Source organism: Oncorhynchus mykiss, chromosome 22, assembly GCF_057628025.1.
Source record: "Oncorhynchus mykiss isolate SJ-2025 chromosome 22, ASM5762802v1, whole genome shotgun sequence".
Classification (NCBI taxonomy): domain Eukaryota; kingdom Metazoa; phylum Chordata; class Actinopteri; order Salmoniformes; family Salmonidae; genus Oncorhynchus; species Oncorhynchus mykiss.
In genome coordinates this window covers 33,130,664-33,154,009 of record NC_143043.1, presented here as the reverse complement: position 1 = coordinate 33,154,009, position 23,346 = coordinate 33,130,664, and the positions used below count along the sequence as shown (strand labels likewise).

Below are 23,346 nucleotides of genomic sequence, written 5' to 3'. Positions count from 1 at the left end.
TGAGTCAGATGCTGTTTGTTTAAATGTTGTGAAATGCTGTGTGACATCTACTTTCGCCTCTTGATCCCAAATCTCCACCCACTCACCATCACCCTCCTACACATACACACACACATACACAAAAACACACCAAGACATCATTCTGCTTAGGCAAGCATGGTTAAAGGTCCGTCTGAAGGACAAGCACCTCCTTCCTGACAGACATACAGAATTGGGGTCAACACTTCTATATGACACAGCCAGTCAGTCATGTTACATTAGATGAAGTGAAGTTAAGGGACCAAAATAACTTGAGTGTAAATATTATCTCGGGCTGGTGTCCAAATGATTAAATAAATGTATCCAAGCACATTTGGGTCCCGTGATCTAGAAAATGGCTAATAGTTTGTGACATAGGGCTTTTCACTTTGCAATAAGAAAGTATTCAGTGTGAAACTAAATGTTTCACATTCAACATATGCCAACACTTTCCTTTGCTGCCCAGTTAAGCAATGTCTTGTGAAAATGAAATGGTCTGTATTGTAGAATGAGGTGCTCTTAGTGTAAGACAGAAACAGCCACCTGCTTTCAGGGGAGCGACAGAGCATTTGATTCACAGCTCATTCGTCTACGACCATTCCCTTTCAGGGGACGCGAACCTGAGTCACTTCCTTAGGCACCACCATCATCCCTCCTATAAGTGGCTCGCTTCTCTCCTCATCCTTCCATCTCTCCATCCATATGCCGGGGGACCAGGCATATTAAAACACAAAGTGCTGATTATCATTCAGCAGCCTTGTCTCTGTCTCTCCCGGGACTCCTGCTCTCAGCAAAGCTGGGAAATAAACATGAGGGGGTCTGTCTCCCTCGTTCATTAGCCAGTCGAAACCGGGGTCGCCCCGGCCCGTTCCCTGACCCCTGAACCACCGAATGTATTTGAGGTCTGGCGCAGATAAATAAATGATAGGAGCGGAGGGAGGGAGGAAGGAAGGGAGAGAGGGAAAGAGGAGGGGGGCGGGCAGTGACAGAAAGGGTAATGAGCGTGACCTCCCTGTCCTCCTGACCTGTGTGAACTCAGCCACCTCAGAGCAGTCAGAGACTATGAGCAGCACAGACGTTTAGACAAATATTCATAACACATTACTGCCTATTACTACCATGGCCCTACTGTATAGAGATGTCTCAATATGTGCTAATGGAAGAGAAATATGCAGACACATCACATACAAGACCATTCAAAAGTTTGGGGTCACTTAGAAATGTCCTTGTTTTTGAAAGAAAAGTACATTTTTTGTCTATTAAAATAACATCAAATTGATCAGAAATACAGTGTAGATATTGTTAATGTTGTAAAATACTATTTTTTTATGGAATATCTACAGAGGCCCATTATCAGCAACCATCACTCCTGTGTTCCAATGCAACGTTGTGTTAGCTAATCCAAGTTTATAATTTAAAAGGCTAATTGATCATTAGAAAACCCTTTTGCAGTTATGTTAGCACAACTGAAAACTGTTGTCCTGATTAAAAAAGCAATACACATGGCTTTCTTTGGACTAGTTGAGTATCCGGAGCATCAGCATTTGTGGGTTCGATTACAGGCTCAAAATGGCCAGAAACGACGACCTTTCTTCTGAAACTCGTCATGCTTTTCTTGTTCTAAGAAATGAAGGCTATTCCATGCAAGAAATTGCCAAGAACCTGAAGATCTTGTACAACGCTGTCTACTACTCCCTTCACAGAACAGCGCAACCTGGCAATAACCAGAATATAAAGAGTGGGAGGCCCCGGTGCACAACTGAGCAAGAGGACAAGTACATTAGAGTGTCTAGTTTGAGAAACAGACGCTTCACAAGTCCTCAACTGGCAGCTTCATTAAATAGTACCTGCAAAACACCAGTCTCAACATCAACAGTGAAGAGGCGACTCCGGGATGCTGGCCTTCTAGGCAGAGTTGCAAAGAAAAAGCCATATATCAGACTGGCCAATAAAAATTAAAGATTAAGTTGGGCAAAAGAACACAGACGCCGGACAGCGATATGGCTTTTTCTTGAGGTCAGGGCTTTGTGATGGCCACTCCAATACCTTGACTTTGTTGTCCTTAAAGCCATTTTGCCACAACTTTGGAAGTATGCTTGGGGTCATTGTCCATTTGGAAGGCCCATTTGCGACCAAGCTTTAACTTCCTGACTGATGTCTTGAGATGTTGCTTCAATATATCCACATAATTTTCCTACCTCATGATGCCATCTATTTTGTGAAGTGCAGCAGTCCCTCCTGCAGCAAAGCACCCCCACATCATGATGCTTCCACCCCCGCGCTTCACGGTTGGGATGGTGTTCTTCGGCTTGCAAGCGTTCCCCTTTTTCCTCCAAACATAACAATGGTCATTATGGCTAAACAGTTCTATTTTTGTTTCATCAGACCAGAGGGCATTTCTCAAAAAAGTATGATCTTTGTCCCCATGTGCAGTTGCAAACCCTAGTCTGTCTTTTTATGGCGGTTTGGAGCAGTGGCTTCTTACTTGCTCAGCGGCCTTTCAGGTTATGTCGATATAGGACTCGTTTTACTATGGATATAGATACTTCCTGAGCGGTATGACGGCTGCCTGGTCCCATGGTATTTATACTTGCGTACTATTGTTTGTACAGATGAACGTGGTACCTTCAGGCATTTGGAAATTGCTCCCACGGATGAACCAGACTTGTGGAGGTCTACAATAATTTTTTTCTGAGATCTTGGCTGATTTCTTTTGATTTTCCCATGATGTCAAGCAAAGAGGCAATGAGTTTGAAGGTAGGCCTTGAAATACATCCACAAGTACACCTCCAATTGACTCAAATTATGTCAATTAGCCTATCAAAAACTTGTAAAGCCATGACATAATTTTCTGGAATTTTCCAAGCTGTTTAAAGGCACAGTCAACTTAGTGTATGTAAAGTTCCAACCCACTGGATTTGTGATACAGTGAATTATAAGTGAAATAATCTGTCTTTAAACAATTGTTGGAAAAATTACTTGTGTCATGCACAAAGTAGATGCCCTAACCGACTTGCCAAAACTATAGTTTGTTAACAAGAAGTTTGTGGAGTGGTTGAAAAACGAGATTTAATGGCTTCAACCTAAGTGTATGTAAACTTCCCACTTCAACTGTAAATTCCCAGTGTTCCTCATCAGACACACTGTATTCAACAGCAGAAATTCCTGTCAAGGTTTAAGACCATTGTTTGCTGGTCTACCTTGACGTGACTCTCTGCCTAAACAGCAGTGAAAAGAAAAGGCTATTATAGTGGTGTGTTTTTAGGTAACCTCTCCTGACAGCTTTTGACCTTGTTTATTATGGTGTGTCAGTGTTTTTCACTAGAGCAGGCACCACTCCAGCCAAGGCCAGACGCTTCTTTCTGTGTTTTTATTCCATTTAGTGCCTGAAGTGCCCTCATCATCATTCAATTTGGCACACTGCATGCCGGAGCATTTGATCCACAAATCTGTATTCTCACACCTTTCTCCCTGAGTGCCCTTTAGGAACTTGGTTTCATACCCATAGGATTGTGTTCTGCTCGAGTATTCTCACTGAGCATGTTTGGAAAGTCTTTCTTTGTGTTTGCCATTAAAGAACCATTAAAGCCTTACATTCTGTATTATTTCAATGAAAATAATTTCATTTATGTGCTAATCGTATGACTGAGTTAACACTGACAAAGGACACTTGCAAAAAAATTGGGGAAGTATTTGGTTATAAGACTGAATGAAACTGTAACCCTCCTCGATTTCATAAAAGTGGCAGTTTCCCCCAACTTTTGAACAATAGGCTGTCAGCATGGGGAGTGCTGAGGGGTGACGTTTGCTGTTGGCTACGCTGTCGGTGTGTCCACTCCGTGACAGGGCGGCGTCCGTGGATCGAGGCCAGCTGGACGCCCCTGCCGCACCGCAACACAGCGTAGTCCAGACGACAAATCATCGATCATTCTCTTTCTCTGGCCATGGGCCTCGGACAGAAGACAGGGTCAGACCTGCTCCCTGAGACAGGCTCTGCCAAGACCACTCAAAAACTGACAGGCCCCGCCATGCCACACATGCCAAAAGATCTGCCAGCCATAGAGCCAGGGAAAGCAGTGCCACGCTTCATGGGAGAAATATATCTTATTGTATGGATCAACTGAACTTAACATGGCTTTACTTCATCATGGTATATCAAATATATTATATTAGTTGCTGATAAGTCTATGTTTATTATGTATTCTAATACTCAGTGTTTATAGGCTATGATCTGCTTCCATTTACACAAGGCTTGAGTCAAAATGAGCTGCTGTCATACTTGTCTTTTCTATGAATTGTTCAAACAACACGTCTACACTATTTTTGGATTAGTCTGAAAGTGATCAAAATAGGTTGGTCATCCTTAGTACTAGGAGAGCAGAGTAAATTAATGTTTGCACCTTTATCTGTCAAAGGTGCTGCCCCTGACAGATCACCATAGTGTATTACCACGTTTTCAAAGATATTGCGTGTTCAGATACTAATGTTGCCCTCATATGCAAAGATTAGGCTAAATTAAGGAAGAGTGCTGAGCAATCCTATATTTACATGGGACAAGTTTGTTTCAAAGAGGGCCAGTGGGTGACATGTAAATGTACAGTTTGAGGTGAAGTGTCATCTCTTTTGTACTCTAGGACAGATATGACATACAAATGAAGGATCTTCATTTGATCAACCTGTTGCGGGAAAACTTTCCTGATATGCAGGAAATTTCAAACCTGTAGTGTATTTGAGGTTTAAAAAGGCTTCTGAAGTTTGTAATTTCCACGTTGAAATTTCAGACTCGATTTTCCCTTATGAAAAATGTATCAACCCCTAACAAAATGTCCATTAATAATAATATTTCACATTTCCTGTTTATTATTATTTTCCTGCTGTAGCAAACTGACTCAAATTAAGATCCTACATCTGTTGAAACAGAGATAATTTATATGATGTTAAAAAGTACTGAAGTGCCCCTGTGTTAGGTGTGTGCATGTATTTGATTCTCTTTAGCGGATAGTGTGTGTGTGTGTGTGTGTGTGTGTGTGTGTGTGTGTGTGTGTGTGTGTGTGTGTGTGTGTGTGTGTGTGTGTGTGTGTGTATACAGTAACTCTGACTATGTGTCATACAGACAGTGCAGCCACTAATTGTTCAGGACCCCCTGGGCTGCCAGGACCACAGGGACCAAAGGGGGATATGGGTCACATTGGTGAGTCTGCATGGGCTTAAATGGATACTTTGGGATTTTGGCAATGAGGCCCTTTATCTACTTCCCCAGAGTCAGATGAACTTGTGGATACCATTTTTATGTTTCTGTGTCCAGTATGAAGTAAGTTGTGGTAGATGCGTGAGCCATTTCTAACTAGCGAGCCATTGCTAGCATGCTTACAGACACCCATAGACTTCCAGTCATTGTGCTAACGCTAGTTAGTATTGGCTTGAGAAACTACCTCTAACTTCCTTCATATGGGCACAGAGATATGCTTCTCTGTGCATATTTGCATATTTGAAGGGCTTACTTGTAAACAACCTATTTTCACCCTGTCTCTGAGCTAAAGGAGCCTCATAATCATTGAAAATGTAGCTAGCTAGACTCTCTTGCCCATATACATCATGGATGGACGCTTCTCCCTGTCACGGATGTAATGGTTGCCCTTAGTTTGAAGATGTAATCTGGAGACAGGTGTTTTCCTCATCTCCTTAGCTATCATATTCTAATTCCACTGATTTCAAAACTATTCCTCCAGAAAGTGGAGAGCAACATTTATGCAGTTCTACTACGCAATACATAAAAAATAAAGTCACTTTAGACAGGATTACCTACGCATACTGACCAGCTCAAATAGACAGAAGAATGCTACACGGCAGACCAATCCGAACTCATCTCTCGGCATGTCCAGCCCACTCATTATCTAAGCCAATAATGGCTATTAGGAAGGTTGCTGTCTTTTCTGTGGCTAAACCAACTAGGCTTGTAATTTAACAATTCTTTTGTATTTACAGATGGTACACAAGTCTGTTATTAAGGCACATGAAAGTTTACATGTTCCAGAAGGCATTTCTGCCAAAAAATACATTTTAATTTGAAAAAAAGTTTCCTGTGAAGTAGTGACCGCGACATACCCCTAGTTTCCTGAAACGAGTCATATATCCACTCATGTGAGCGTGCCTGATTGCTGAGGTGTGGTCCTACCACCCAGCTTTAATATCTATTAAACCTCACCGTTGCTCCTATTGAGTCTTTTTGTTTGTGTACCTGGACAGCCGAGTGGGGTCTGATTCAGCCAACCTAATAAAATGGGCTCATTAAAACGCCTCATCTGCCATGCGGTGTGCAGACGCTAACCTTTGAGAGTGGCCCCGTGGGAGACATGGTCTCATTTGTATTCGGTGCATGTCAGATGAGGTGTTAAAGGGCAAGCAAACAGCACTCTGTGTGGACGGGAGTTTAGTAACAAGGAGTGTCATTATCCATGACTGTTTCCCCTGACTTTCCAAATAGGCCTCTTAGCAGCGTTGGCTCCGACTGTGTAAGTGGTGCCAAGCCTAAATGAATACAGGAACTGTAGCTAGATGTGTGTACTCCAATATGGTGAACTGTCTAACAAATACACTATATCTACATATATATTATGATGTTGTGGATCCCTGGAAATAATCAGAATTCATGTAAACATTACAGTCTCTTGGCGCAACTTAACCCAGGTATGAGGTACAGTGAAAGTATTCATACCACTTAACTTTTTCCACATTTTGTTACATTACAGCCTTATTCTAAAATGGATTAAATAAAACCTTTTCCTCATCAGTCTAAACACAATACCCCATAATGACATCACAATACCCCATAATGACATCACAATACCCCATAATGACATCACAATACCCCATAATGATGAAGCAAAAACAGGTTTTTGGAGAACAAATTCCAATGTATTAAAACTTAAAAACAGAAATGTATTCAGGCCCTTTGATATGAGACACGAAATTGAGCTCAGGTGCATCTTGTCTCCATTGATCATCCTTAAGATGTTTTTACAACTGGATTGGAGTCAACCTGTGTAAATACAATTGATTGCACATAATTTGGAAAGAAACACACCTGTCTATATAAGATCCCACAGTTGACAGTGCACGTCAGAGACAAAACTAAGCCATGAGGCCAAAGGAACTGTCCGTTGAGTTTCGATACAGGATTGTGATGAGGCACAGATCTGGGGAAGGGTACCAAAACATTTATGCAGCATTGAAGGTCCCAAAGAGCACAGTGGCCTCCATCATTCTTAAATAGAAGAACTTTGGAACCACCAAGACTCCTCCTAGATCTATCCGCCAAGCCAAACTGAGCAATTGGTGGAGAAGGGCCTTCCAGAAGGACAACCATCTCTGCAGCACTCCACCAATCAGGTTTTTATGGTATAGCGGCCAGATGGAAGCCACTCCTCAGTAAAAGGCACATGACAGCCCGCTTAGGGTTTGCCAAAAGGCCCTTAAGAGATTAAAAGACTCAAGATTCTCAAGAAAAAAGATTCTCTGGTCTGATGATAACAAAATTGAATGCTTTGGCCTGAATGCCAAGCGTCACGTCTAGAGGAAACCAGGCACCGCTCAACACCTGGCCAATACCATCCCTACGGTGAAGCATGGTGGTGGCAACTGCTGTGGGGATGTTTTTCAGCATCAGGGACTGGGAGACTAGTCAGGATCGAGGGAAAGGTGAACCAAGCTAAATACAGATAGATCCTTGATGACAACCTGCTCCAGAGTACTCAGGACCTCAGGGAGAGTTTATCCCATTCTTCTCTGCAGATCCTCTCAAGCTCTGTCAGGTTGGATGGTGAGCATCGCTGCACAGCTATTTTCAGGTGTCTCCAGAGATGTTCAATCAGGTTCAAGTCCGGGCTCTGGCTGGGCCACTCAAGGACATTCAGAAACTTGTCCCTAAGCCACTCCAGCAATGTCTTGGCTGTGTGCTTAGGGTTGTTGTCCTGTTGGAAGGTAAACCTTCGCCCCAGTCTGAGATCCTGAGCGCTCTGGAGCACATTTTCATCAAGGATCTCTCTGTACTTTGCTCCGTTCATCATTCCCTCGATCCTGACAAGTCTCACAGTCCCTGCCACTGAAAAACATCCCCACAGCACGATGCTGCCACCACCATACTTCACCAAAGGGATGGTGCCAGATTCCTCCAGACGTGACGCTTGACATTCAAGCCAAAGAGGTACATTTTGGTTTCATCAGACCAGAGAATCTTGTTTCTCATGTTCTGAGAGTCCTTTGGGTGCCTTTGGCATACTCCAAGCAGGCTGTCATGTGCCTTTTACTGAAGAGTGGCTTCCGTCTGGCCACTCTACCATAAAAGCCTGATTGGTGGAGTGCTGCAGAGATGGCTGTCCTTCTGGAAGGTTCTCCAATCTCAAAAGAGGAACTCTGGAACTGTCAGCGTGACAATCAAGTTCTTGGTCACCTCCAAGACATGCACTGTCAACTGTGGGACATTATATAGACAGGTGTGTGCCTTTCCAGATCATGTCCAATCAATTGAATTTACCACAGGGGACTCCAATCAAGTTGTAGAAACATCTCAAGTATGATCAATGGAAACAGGATGCACCTGAGGTCAATTTTGTGTCGCATAGCAAACGGTCTGAATACTTATGAAAAGGAGGTATTTCTGTTTTCTATTTGTAATAAGTTTGCAAAAATTTCTAAAAACCTGTTTTTGCTTTGTTGTTGTTGGGCATAGTATGTAGATTGATGAGGATTTTTTTTGATTTAATCAATTTTAGAATACGGCTGTAACGTAACAAAATGTGGAAAAAGTGAAGTGGTCTGAATTCTTTCCAAATTCATGAGCTCGCCTTGACTGACAGCTCTTTGAAAGGCCCTTGTGGTCGTTGCCAGATAACAAGGTAAACAATGGGCCACATGTCATGGATGACAAGGTAAACAATAGGCCACATGTCATTCCAAACCTAAATAGTGTTCCTAACCCTATTTGTTCTGCAAAGTGCTCTCCTGGTCAACAGAGCTGATCATGGACTGTTGGATATCAGACAAACAGCAGCAATTACACAACTGCATTTCTATTGTTTTGTAACTTATTACAGAATACAGTTCACTGAGACACTTCTTCACAGGAATTAGTAAAGCCTGAGTCACCTTAGAAGCTTAGACATGAGGGAATGGACATGAAAACAGCGTACAATAAGTGTACAGGACAATATATTGATGCATCTGCATTATAAATGACAATATGTTCAGAATTGTATGCATTGATCAGACATTTATTTCATCGTTCACAATTGGCCATCATAGCCGAAATATTGATCAACATAAACACTAATGAGACATGGGACCAAGAGACTGAAAAACAGCTTCTATCTCAAGGCCATCAGACTGTTAAATAGCCATCTATAGCCGGCTATGACCCAGCTACTCAACCCTGCACCTTAGAGGCTGCTGCCCCATATGCATAGACGTGGAATCACTGGCCACTTTAATAATGGAACACTTGTCACTTTAATAATGTCTACATTCTGCTTTACACATCTCTTATGTATATACTGTATTCTATTCTACTGTATTTAGTCAATGCCACTCTGACATTGATCATCGTAATATTTATATATTTCTTAATTCCATTCTTTTACTTTTAGATTTGTGTATTGTTGTGAATTGTTAGATACTACTGCACTGTTGGCGCTAGGAACACAAGCATTTCACTTCACCCACAATAACATCTGCTAAATATGTGTATGTGACCAATACATTTGATTTGATTTGAACACAATAAATTCATTTGACTTGGTGAAAATCAGTTTTTTGGACCTGACTTGCTTACCACTTTTTCCAAGTGGTTTCTTCTTTAACAGACTCTATGAAATGATGACCTCTTCCTAAATATTTAGTCAACTTATTAATTTTGTGTAAGGTGTCCCAGAAACAATTGGCTCAATTTACCCCACTCTCCCCTAAATCAAAGGGATCTAATGTTTTCCTCAACACCCCAAAGTCTGGCCATTTTGTAGTTTTTTAGCATTTTAATAAAATGTATTTAAGATTTTACAACATAATACACAAATGCACATCTTACTGTAGCCTACTCGTGATATTGCCATTGTCCCTCTCCCTTATCTCTCTCTCTCTCTCTCTCTCTCTCTCTCTCTTTCTAGAATATTAAGTGGCTGGAGGGATTGTCTGTGTGACGCCACTAAAGTGGTGAATGTCAAGGAGCGATGCTGACGTTAGCCCACTCCAGAGAGAATGATGGGAAACTCCTGATAGCAGTAGAGCTTCCCACTGTCCACTCTGATGCCCTGGGGGTGGCCATGTTGGGTGATGGATTCTCTGTCCTGTGTAGTTTCTGCATTAATCATACGGTCCATGAATAGAGATGTGACACATCTAAGAAACATGCCTGTTTCACAGGATCCTGAGTTTAAAGATATGGGAGCTGAGAAGAGACATAACTCAGCCACTATGGCTCTGTCTCAGTGATGGACACTGCCAGGACACAGTGGATACATCGGTGGATACATCTCACACACAACACAAACCTTTTGTGTGTGAGATTAAAAGAGCATAATCATCTTTTTGTAGAGTTTGTAATATGGGCTCTGTGGCTACTGTATCAATCCCAGCTGAAGGTTTTAAGGAGATATGTCAGTGAGGTTGGAGATTATAGGACAGTGTGATTTTCATCTCCTTTGCTCACTCCACAGTCCCACATAAATGTCAGAAACTCCTACTCATGTTCTTTTTCCTCTAGGGATTTACATCCAGCCTTTTCAATGCTGTGTCTGTTTATAGTATCACTCACCACTGAGCTTAATAGAGGACATTTTACAGTGAGGTTGGAGAATATAGGACATGCTGACTCCTATATCCTATCTCTTCTGCTCCTCTACAGACGCACATTTTCATTTCAAAGTCAGGGACTTGAGCCTGTCTCTAGCCGTCACAGCTGATTGTTCCCACATCGCTTCATTGAGACGACACTGAATCAAAACAGTACAAACTCAAAATAGAGACTCACAGGAGTGGACAAGCTGCCTCAGCACGACTAGTTCCACCACCAAACATGCACTGAGGCACTGATGCCCTGTGATGAACTATTACAGGTTGACCAAATATTTGCTGTGAAAGCATGTAAAGGTGGAAATATTGCATTTTTGGAACTGGGAAGGCATTTCAGCCACTGTTTTGATGCTGTAGGTTTTAAACATTCAGTATGGCCTTATGTCTTTACATTTGGGCAGAATTTGTCAAATTCATTAGAAGACTCTAAAAAATAAATTGTAATTGCCTGTATAAGCTGGTGTCTTTGGGGATTGGGCCTTTGAAAGGGGCTCAAAGCAGGGACATCAAAGTCCAGTGAAGCCACAAAGAACCTGACAGTCACAGGACGAGGACAGTTACTGATTCAGACGATGTCTACTCTGGAATCGAGAGCAATGACTGCTGGCTTTGTTGTACCATTAGAGACTACTCCCGACCTCCCTCCCAGAAAGTGAGGTGAAAGGTAGAACACTCAGGAGGCCAGAGCAACAATAGTTGATAAAACTTACATGAGTTGAATAGTAATAAATGTCACAGACACAAAATATACAGAACCCACTACCGTTAGTGGTTAGCATACTGTACATGTCTTTTATTTCCTGTTCTTTTTTTGGAGAAGGAAGGATGTGACAGTGGTTGGATCTGAACATTTGTGGTGAGGGGGGAAATGAAATAACAAATGTATCTCCTATAAAATCTCATTGTGGTCTTCTGCTTTTGTAAGAATGGGACTTTTAGCAGCCTTTGAAATGAACATGGTTAACAGATAAGGGTTAAATGTTTGTTTGCTCGGATCTCATCACTCAAGTCGGTTGAGAATGTCAAGTCAGTCACTATGCACTTAATACAATGCAAATAGATAAAAGTATAAGGCATTAAATAGAGATGTCATTGCTTCCAATAGCAACATGGAACCATGTTCCAGTTAGTCGTTGTAGATTCAAAAAGAAAATGAAATCTGAAAAGAGAGAGAAAACAAAAACAAATATGACAGTTCATCTCTTTTCGTGATTGTTTCCTGTTATTTTGGTGGTAGTAACCCACAAAAGCTACAGTGCATTTGTTGCATCTGCATGATGTAGTGTTAGGTGCTCAGTGTGTCCCTCTGTCACGACTTCTGCCGAAGTCGTTGCCTCTCCTTGTTCGGGCGGTGCTCGGCGTTCGACGTAACCGGTCTTCTAGCCATCATTGATCCATTTTTCATTTTCCATTGGTTTTGTCTTGTCTTCCCACACACCTGTTTTCAATCCCATTCATTACCTGTTGTGTATTTAACCCTCTGTTTCCCCTCATGTCTTTGTCAGAGATTGTTTTATTGTCAGTGTTGTTTATTTGTTGTGTTGGTGCGCGACGGGTCCTCGTACCCATGTTTTTTTAATGTCTGTACTTTTAGTGTTATGGAGCATGTTCTGTTGACATTTATTAAAAGACTCCATTTACACTCCATTTTGACTCTCCTGCACCTGACTTCCCTGCCACCTATACACACGACGCTGACACCCTCTCAGTAGAGGAAATGGTCACAGTGACGGTCCGGGTACCTTGCTCAGGACAGTGATGGCACGTTTGTTGCATCAAATGGCCGACAATGTGTACAGAACATCCAGGCCATTGTCAGGGTGATGACACATCCCCACGTTGTTGTCGTGACTACACAGTCACTTGACCTATTCACCCATCACTCTGTTTCGAGCACTCTCAGTGAAGGTTGTGAATATTATAGGATGTGAGGTGGTAAATGGTATTGGTTGTTCAACCTTGACGCTTGGAGACATCTGGGCTTTAAGCTTAATTCTGTGCTACATATGTACCCTTAGAGCCTGCTCAGAACTGTATTCACTCTGTCTCTTCTCTGTCAGAGATGAGGGGACGGGATGAGAGAAGACAGAGAGCTATCATTAGTATGCATGGACAGGAAACCCAGCAGAGCTGACCTTTGACCTCAGAGCCACACAGAGAATGCGGAAATAGGAGTGATATGAGGAAAGAAGAACAGGGAGAGGAAGGATACAGGGGAAGAAGAGGAGAAGATATGAGGACAGAAGAACAGGGAGAGGAAGGATACAGGAGAGGAAGAGGAGAAGATATGAGGACAGAAGAACAGGGAGAGAAAGGATACAGGGGAAGAAGAGGAGAAGATATGAGGACAGAAGAACAGGGAGAGGAAGGATACAGGGGAAGAAGAGGAGAAGATATGAGGACAGAAGAACAGGGAGAGGAAGGATACAGGAGAGGAAGAGGAGAAGATATGAGGACAGAAGAACAGGGAGAGGAAGGATACAGGAGAGGAAGAGGAGAAGATATGAGGACAGAAGAACAGGGAGAGAAAGGATACAGGGGAAGAAGAGGAGAAGATATGAGGACAGAAGAACAGGGAGAGGAAGGATACAGGAGAGGAAGAGGAGAAGATATGAGGACAGAAGAACAGGGAGAGGAAGGATACAGGAGAGGAAGAGGAGAAGATATGAGGACAGAAGAACAGGGAGAGAAAGGATACAGGGGAGGAAGAGGAGAAGATATGAGGACAGAAGAACAGGGAGAGAAAGGATACAGGGGAGGAAGAGGAGAAGATATGAGGACAGAAGAACAGGGAGAGGAAGGATACAGGGGAGGAAGAGGAGAAGATATGAGGACAGAAGACCAGGGAGAGGAAGGATACAGGGGAGGAAGAGGAGAAGATATGAGGACAGAAGAACAGGGAGAGGAAGGATACAGGGGAGGAAGAGGAGAAGATAGAATAAAGGACTGTCCAGTAGGAGGAAGGGAAAGAGTGAAAAAAATCTGTTTTCATTCAGGGGATTTCGTCTATAAGTACAGAGCAATTAGCTAATTAGTTAGTCTGCTAATCATACACACTTGTGATAATTGGAAAAATACAATAAGCAGCTTAAGTCATTCAAGCAGATAGATGGTCAGTGTGTAAACTCTCGAGGTACGGAGAAAATAATTTATCCCGGATTATAATCAGTTAATTTAGGATAACCTGATATCATCCTCAAGAGACAACATAAAGTGTAAACATGATTAAATAGATAAGCATTAGGAAGGAGAGACGAGGAGAGAATCTGAATACGTGTTAACGGTGACGAAACTATTTTCAGGTCAGACAATTCCAGTACACACCTTTCTCTGTTTTTAGCATTTTCTGTCAAATGATTTTCAAGATGTCATGAGTCCCCTTTTCCACGTTAGCCTACTGTTATTTCCAGAAGGAGGACATTTCAGTGGGTGTTTGTGAGTGGCTATATCTGTCTTGCTGGCAGATTTATTCATGTAATTGTGTTAAAAAAAAAGGTTCATTAGAAGCGGCTCAGAGACAGATGAGACCATGATAAAAAGAGAAGGGTCTTACAGAAGGGACAATAGTTGAAGGGAAGGCCATCTGTTCATTGGCATAGAAAACTAAAAGAGGCATTCTCTGCACTTTCCCTCAGAAAATGATGCTTTTGCATCACACTGGAATGCACTGTGTGACCAATAAGGTAATCAGGCAAACTCTGAATGATTCTGATGAGTCAGACAGTAAGAGGAAATAACTCACTCACAACCCACTGGGCACAGATGTCACTTCAACGTCTATTCCACGTTGGTTCAACGTAATTTCATCGAAATGATGTGGAAACAACGTTGATTCAACCAGTGTGTGCCCAGTAGGGAATCGTTCATTGAGATTCAGCACCCAACTTTTACTTTTACTAGAAATGTAACAATTTTGCATAATCAAATGTATGGCTTCTGAATAATCTGAACACAGATGAAAAAGTATTTATTGCAGGTACGCTTCTCAATCATCATGCTGCTAATTCTTGCTCTTGTCTAGCTCTGAGAATCCGTATGGCCACTACTACCTTGAACCACATCAACATGCAGGACTGAGACTGAGATGTAGGTTTTTAATCAGTCAAAGTGACTGGGAAGCATCAGTGGCACGCTTGATGAGAGGGAACACATTCTGTTCTTTTTAGAGGGAAAACGGGAGAGCAGTGTCACGCCAACTTGTTGTAAAGGGACAGTCTTTTCACTTCAGTTCACATCCCCCTCACTCTCCCCCTCCCTTTACCTCTCTCTCTCTCCCATTCCCTCTGTCCCTCCCATTCCCTCTCTCCCTATATACAGTAGCTCTCTCTCTTTCGTTCTTTGCCTCTCTCTCTCTCTCGCTCTCTCACTCTTTCTCTTTGATTCTGTGATAATATCTCCCCGCTTCTGCCTCACCCTATAGTCAAACAGCCAAAGTTTCATGCTATCTGATGCATCGCCTTGTGGAGAAACATGTTTCCCAAGAACAAATAGAAGCCATGCCCATTACATTAGACTAACAATGATATAACAGCTAATGCATCAACAAGTCAACCATGGACACAGAACGGGGAGCGGTGTAAAGCATATTGTCTGTGTGAAGCAGTCACATACTACAGAATATAACAGAATATATTGTATAGCAGTAGTGTTTTGGTATTGTGTCAGTATTGCGTCAGCATTGTGGCATTGTGGCAGTATTGAGCAGTACTAACAGAAACCACGTAGTTGTTTGAAGCTCAGTTAGTAGAGCATGGTGTTTGCAACGCCAGAGTAGTGGGTTCAATTCCCGGGACTACTCATCTGTATAACGTATGCATGTGTGACTCTAAGTCACTTTGGATAAAAGTGTCTGCTAAATGGAATTTACTGTTATTATATTACTATGGTGTTATTGCGCAGACACCATTGAGTCTTGTTAGTGTCTGTGGTTTAGGTGCTGTGTGTTTAAATATAAACGCCTCCTCAGGCCTACAGACGATCACTGTGGTCTCAGCTGCAGAGCTTTAGGGACAGTCATATCACACACACAGCCAAGCAGCAGCAGACTCCGTTCTTCTTTCCCTCACGAGCACAAAACATCCACTCTAACGACTGCCTCTAAACACATCAACAAGACACTCAGACACGAGTCAATAGGCATTAGAGCTTTACCTTCAGGAGTTGAGTTCTTATTTACAGTCCCAAATTAAAGCTGACATTATTCTACAAAGTAGAAATGTGTTGTATTTTAATGTAGCCCTGCATAAGGTCATGTCTAATGAATTCTAAATGAACTCAGAGATGAGCCCTGAAGAACCCTAAGTATGACATGGCACTCCCAGAATCCCAAAGTGGAGTCCCCTGATAGAGTGTGTGAGTCATGGGTAAAGGCCCGTCTCTGAGTGTTTAGTACACTCCTGACCCTTCCACAGAGGGGGCTGAGGCCGCCCACAGATATGCCAATCATACGACTCATTATGCTAATTGTTCACTAGGGAAAACAAGTTTAATCCTTCCACAGATACACAGTGTACTATGAGATATTCTCTCAGACGAAACAAATGAATGCAAAAGGATCAATTGAGATGTCCTAATCTACTATATCGTGCATGCATACATGCACATGCAAAATTATACACACACACACACACTGACAAACACAGATAGACATTCACGAACCTACCTTCCACCTCACCCATTTTTGCATTTAAACTGCCTTGTTGAAGCTGCACACTTTGACTACGTCCCCTTGAGCCCATTCTTTCCATTATTTATCAGCTCTCTGACAAATTGAGGGAGGCTGATTTCGGTTGTGTTTTAAGATGATGCGCATATGAGAAGAGCCTGTTGCCTGACAAGGTCAGACAAGGAAATAGGAAACTTGACTCGCCTAAATGTAAAGAGACCGACTCCCACCGTTTACTGTTCAGCTGTAACTTTTCCTCTGGGATTTGGATCTTGTCTAAGTGCTGCAGGATTTATGAGTATATCCTCTGAGCTGATGTGTCAATATGGATGTCTTCCATTTTCTGTAATGCTCTAAGGGGCCCAGGGATTGAGATACAGAGATTTCTGTTCAATGAAAGCCATGATCAAATCAAATCAAATCAAATGTATTTGTCACATACACATGGTTAGCAGATGCAAGAGTAGCGAAATGCTTGTGCTTCTAGTTCCGACAATGCAGCAATAACCAATGAGTAATCTAACCTAACAATTCCAAAACTACTACCTTATACACACAAGTGTAAAGGGATAAAGAATATGTACATAAAGATATATGAATGAGTGATGGTACAGAACGGCATAGGCAAGATGCAGTAGATGGTATCGAGTACAGTATATACATATGAGATGAGTAATGTAGGGTATGTAAACATTATATTAAGTAGCATTGTTTAAAGTGGCTAGTGATATATTTTACATCAATTCCCATCAATTCCCATTATTAAAGTGGCTGGAGTTGAGTCAGTGTGTTGGCAGCAGCCACTCAATGTTAGTGGTGGCTGTTTAACAGTCTGATGGCCTTGAGATAGAAGCTGTTTTTCAGTCTCTCGGTCCCTGCTTTGATGCACCTGTACTGACCTCGCCTTCTGGATGATAGCGGGGTGAAGAGGCAGTGGCTCGGGTGGTTGTTGTCCTTGATGATCTTTATGGCCTTCCTGTAACATCGGGTGGTGTAGATGTCCTGGAGAGCAGGTAGTTTTCCCATAGTGATGCGTTGTGCAGACCTCACTACCCTCTGGAGAGCCTTACGGTTGTGGGCGGAGCAGTTGCCATACCAGGCGGTGATACAGCCCGACAGGATGCTCTTGATTGTGCATCTGTAGAAGTTTGTGAGTGCTTTTTGTGACAAGCCGAATTTCTTCAGCCTCCTGAGGTTGATGAGGCGCTGCTGCACCTTCTTCACGATGCTGTCTGTGTGGGTGGACCAATTCAGTGTGTCTGTGATGTGTACGCCGAGGAACTTAAAACTTACTACCCTCTCCACTACTGTCCCATCGATGTGGATAGGGGGGTGTTCCCTCTGCTGTTTCCTGAAGTCCACAATCATCTCCTTAGTTTTGTTGACGTTGAGTGTGAGGTTATTTTCCTGACACCACACTCCGAGGGCCCTCACCTCCTCCCTGTAGGCCGTCTCGTCGTTGTTGGTAATCAAGCCTACCACTGTAGTGTCGTCCGCAAACTTGATGATTGAGTTGTAGGCGTGCATGACCACGCAGTCGTGGGTGAACAGGGAGTACAGGAGAGGGCTCAGAACGCACCCTTGTGGGGCCCCAGTGTTGAGGATCAGCAGGGTGGAGATGTTGTTACCTACCCTCACCACCTGGGGGCGGCCCGTCAGGAAGTCCAGTACCCAGTTGCACAGGGCGGGGTCGAGATCCAGGGTCTCGAGCTTGATGACGAGTTTGGAGGGTACTATGGTGTTAAATGCTGAGCTGTAGTCGATGAACAGCATTCTCACATAGGTATTCCTCTTGTCCAGATGGGTTAGGGCAGTGTGCAGTGTGGTTGAGATTGCATCGTCTGTGGACCTATTTGGGCGGTAAGCAAATTGGAATGGGTCTAGGGTGTCAGGTAGGGTGGAGGTGATATGGTCCTTGACTAGTCTCTCAAAGCACTTCATGATGACGGAAGTGAGTGCTACGGGGTGGTAGTCGTTCAGCTCAGTTACCTTAGCTTTCTTGGGAACAGGAACAATGGTGGCCCTCTTGAAGCATGTGGGAACAGCAGACTGGGATAAGGATTGATTGAATATGTCCGTAAACACACCAGCCAGCTGGTCTGCGCATGCTCTGAGGGCGCGGCTGGGGATACTGTCTGGGCCTGCATCCTTGCGAGGGTTAACACATTTAAATGTTTTACTCACGTCGGCTGCAGTGAAGGAGAGTCTGCATGTTTTGGTTGCGGGCAGTGTCAGTGGCACTGTATCACTTTTGTAAAAAAGTGATTTAGTCTGCCTGGGAGCAAGACATCTTGGTCCGTAACGGGGCTGGTTTTGATGAGGTCGCCTTCTAAAAGCAGTAGGTATTTGGATCTCATACAGCATACATTTCCATCCTATGGGGGGGGGGGGGGTCTTACTGTGATCTGTTATATTTTAGAGGGGACAACCTCATCTCTAGGTTATTATCTAAATTACATCCCAAATTTCCTCCAGCATTTTCCAGATGTTCTCTGTTCCTTGAAAAATGATGTTGATGATTTCAGAACAGTAACCAGCACATGTCAGTATCTCACACAGACCCTGTCCCGTCCCATACAACACCTCCAAATGCCAGCCCCTTGCCCCAGCCCCCCAGCCTGATTGTGTGGCATGGCTCCTCATCAGACTGCTTTCCAGCTCAGATGGTGAAGGTTCTCTCTCAGCTCAGAGATCCCCCCCAATTTATAACCACAGATTTAACATATTAGCTGTGTCAAACCAGTTAATGTAATCCTGTATGCTGACATTTACAGTAATTAGTACAATATGGCCTTTGAAAGAACACACTGAATCCGTGACAATTGTACTACTCTGCAATTTAACACTCTCAGTTCCTATATCAACTCCCCAACTTCTCTTTTTACAATTTTTCTCCATCATGAAAACTAGAAAACCAAAATTGCGTTGTTGCTTTTTGTTTAAGCATTTCCTTGAATATATTACTCTAGTTTTCTTCTGCAATTATTTCACAGTTCAGAGACAAGGCCACATTGCGCCCCCTAGTGGTAAGATGAAAATATATTCGCCTTTGCCTAACCCACGTTGTCCATGGTGCTGAACAGACTGGCGGCCGTGGTGGTTGCTGTCCTAAGTGCTGAAGTCCTCTAACGCAGCAACTTGAATAAACAAATGCACCAGCTTGACTTCGGAAATCATTAGGCCTATAAAATATTTTTATCAGCTTATATATTATTTAAACGCAAAAAATGGGCTCCCAAGCGGTCTAAGGCACTGCATCTCAGTGCTAAAGGCGTCACTACAGACACCCTGATTCGAATCCAGGATGTATCACAACCGGCCGTGATTGGGAATCCCATAGTGCGGCGCACGTTTTTTACACAACGTTAACATTAGCCAGTGGATCTTAATCCTTAACAATATCTAATCATCCTTCTACTAAGACGCATGAAGAACACGCATAAACATATTAAAAAGTGTTTGCGCAAACAACAACGGCATTAAATGCCAAGTGCAAGCACAGAATAAAACAAGATGCTTGATTGAATGACAAATGTTTACCCAGTGGGAGTGAGGAGGCATGCTATAAATATCTTAATATAGGCTTAACATGCAGGTGGCGTCCCTTGAGCATCAGGTCTTTTGTGATATCTGTTTAGCATGGACGGGTACCATAGTGGAGTTTAATTTCTAAGCTGTTGACTTCGTAGAACATGAGGTGCTTACACCAAAGTCCCGCCAATATTGCCGGGGCGTGGATAGATCAGTGTCGAGGTAATGCAGGCCGCTGTTCCCAGTAAGACATCCATCTCCAACCGTCCACGCCACAAACACCGGCAGTGACACCGGCAGTAACACCCCTAAATGAAGGAATGAAGGAGGAGTGAGACAAGAATAGAGATTCCCCTGGCTGGAACAGCCTGTTAGTTCTAATGTGAGGTGGAGCACAGTTCCAAGCAAAGAACAGCGCTCTGCACGACAGAGTCAGACAAACGCAGCACAACGGCATTCTGAGGTCCTTTAAAAACATGTAGGCCTATTAGGCAACAAAGTCTAGGATAAATCTATTGGAAGAGTTCATGTATGGTTGAAATGATATATATAATCCACAATCTATTTGAAGAAAGAATGTGATCTTAAACATGCCAAAAAATTTCACAAATAAACGGATATAATAGAAAACATAATTTATTGAAATACTTACTGTAATGGAATAAGCTACTAAGACAAAACATGTTGTAACATTCGGTCCTTGGTGGACCAATACATATGACATCTTACTCCTTATTTAGATGTTTGTTGCTTATTTTTGATACATAAATATCTTAGAAGGCTATATCTTGAGTGGAAACACAGACAGACGTTCAAGCAACAAAATATCACAACACACGGAAATGTCGTCTGTATTTGAGCGGTTGGCAAGTCTTGGCGCCCCAAACCCCCCAAATACAAACAGATGACACACATCCGCTTACAGTGGCGCCCGGACAATGGGCAACTTGCTCTAGTTATGATAGAGTCTAATAAATGATAGTAGAGTTCACATCCCTGCATGTCTGGGAAGCGGTTTAGTCCGGATACAAAATGAAACCGGAAAAAGTGCTGTACTTGTTGTTGTTTCCCCCATGCGCCTTTCCTCCGTCCAGCTTGATGTAGATCTCGTCCCCGGAGTCTAGGTGAAGCACTACACTGTTGCTGGCATAGTCATAGTTCTGGTCTGCGTCCTGGGCTATCGCACTGGCGCGAACCTGCGGATAAGACAAATGATTAAAGTAGTGAAGGACTTTGCATCATTACTTAATAGGCTATCGAACAACTCGTCCCACCCTGACCCAATGCTAAAACATTATAGATTCACCACTTTGAACCTACCAAACGAATAATGGCTGTCTTGTTTGTTTATGTTGGCAATGTGTAGACACTGACACAGCTCAAATCGCTCCAGGTAGTTGACCAGTGTAGGGCTGACCGCTACAGTAAACAACAAAGCCCTTCTTAAACCCACCTAACGATTAGTTTGTCTTTGCTGACAAATAAAGTGGCCCGAGCCGAGCATATAAATTAACCTACTGAGCTCACGGTGTGAGATTAAGCACATAGAGCAGATGCCGTTTACGAGAGATAAGCGCTTAATACATCCAATATTGATCTGGGGCAATGCACACTGAATGTGGCCGCTCTCCCTCAACTTCAGAGGTGTACAGTAGCATAATAACTTTTAAAATATCATTGCGTAATATCAGGTATAGCATACCTGTCCGTTTCTGCACAAATCTGCCCACATGCTTGTCCCGTCGCCCCCGCGCATTAATACATGGTATGTAAAGTAGTATATCCCGGACACTTGGCACGTGAACTTGCCGGTAGAAGGGTCGTAATGGTTCCCTAGATTTGTTACCACGTCATCGAACCTTAGCACCTCGTATCCCTCGTGGGGGTTTTTAAGACCCACGTAAAAAGCAATTTTTGTGCCGCCAATTGCGGACTCTAGGCCCTCGGCATTTTCGGTCCTGTCACTGCTCACAGTCCCCTCCGCCGTCTCTCCAGTGGTATGCCCGGGATAGCCCGGTTTCCCCGAGTCCCCCCTATCCCCCGGCGGTCCTCTTGGACCTGGTGGACCCGGTTCGCCGGGTGGACCTCTCGGTCCGGGTTTCCCCGGCCGACCCGGCTCGCCTTTAGTCCCATGTGAGAACGCCGGGGGTGGTATGACGCTCAGGTCCTGCATGACTTCCAGAGCATTGGCGCTGGGTTTGGGGTTGTATGGATCACATATCATCCGACAGGTGCCCATCATCTCGTAGTGCGCGTCTGTCTTGGACGCTTGGACCAGAAGCGGTATCGCTATAATAAGAGCTAACACCATGACGATGCCAACCACAGGAGCAACGACACGCTTCCTCTGGAGAGTCCGAGAAACAAGCGCTAAAAAGTCCGTTTTCCTTTGGGAAGCAATGGTGAAAGGTTGCGAGTGCGCTAAAATTCTCTGCAGAAAAAGCGAGTGCACCAAAAAGGAATCACTTTATTCCAGGGTTAGAAAAAAATTAAAAACAACAAATATGTTGTAACCTTAATTAAGTGTAGTTCACCTTGGAGCGGTGTGCCAGTATCACTGAACTTCACAAAATTGACAGGGAAGTATTCGTTTTGGCATGGCTGGACACGCGCTGGATCTCCGAGCTGAACAGAGAAAAAGATTCGAGCGATTTCTGCCAGTCTGCAACAACCGAGGGGACTAGAGCGGCGCTGACGTAACAAGTGAGGGCAAAGCCTGTTGCATTTGGATTAATACTGCAACAATAATCATGCCATCTTTATGTATGAATTATAAATCCCCTGCACCTTCGAGGAGAATATTGGATCAGAGAGCATCACTAACACGTAAACCCCATTATGGAAATGTTGACAGCGAGTTGTCTCACCTATATTTCGGCATATTTGAGAGAAGAAATATAAGTGCACGTTTTTGTTATTAATGTATCCTGTGAAATTACATTCTTCTGTTAAAATTTCCGAAATGGTCCCCTACATTCAACGTGATACGCATTCCAAAGAACAATCAAAGATCACTGGAGAAAATAATCCACATCAAGAGCCATATAGGATGCCTGGAATCCACAATGGCATCTTCACCAGCACTGTAGCCTAATCTTTACCATAAAGCCAAGGCTGAAACAATTCAGTGCCCTGTGCTGATTTTTTCATGTAATGTTGAACACCTAGTCTTAGTTTATCCACAACAGGGGTTTTGGTTTCAAAAAGCTGAGCTAGGTCTGAGATAGGAGTACTCTCTGGGCAGAGTGGTCAAAGACATCAACTTTGGGGTAGCTTTGAGACTAATATTC

At 43.2% G+C, this 23,346-nt stretch overlaps 1 protein-coding gene across 1 annotated transcript; it reads right to left on the bottom strand.

Moving 5' to 3' along the window:
• Positions 1-20,677: 20,677 nt before the first annotated feature.
• LOC110501688 (complement C1q-like protein 2) lies at positions 20,678-22,862 on the bottom strand. The gene is made up of 2 exons (XM_021579423.3): positions 21,759-22,862; positions 20,678-21,252 (listed from the first exon to the last, which is right to left on the bottom strand). Exons 1-2 carry the CDS (start codon positions 22,365-22,367, stop codon positions 21,073-21,075), a joined length of 789 nt encoding a protein of 262 aa, XP_021435098.1. The 5' UTR covers positions 22,368-22,862; the 3' UTR covers positions 20,678-21,072.
• Between the last annotated feature and the right edge of the window lie 484 nt (positions 22,863-23,346).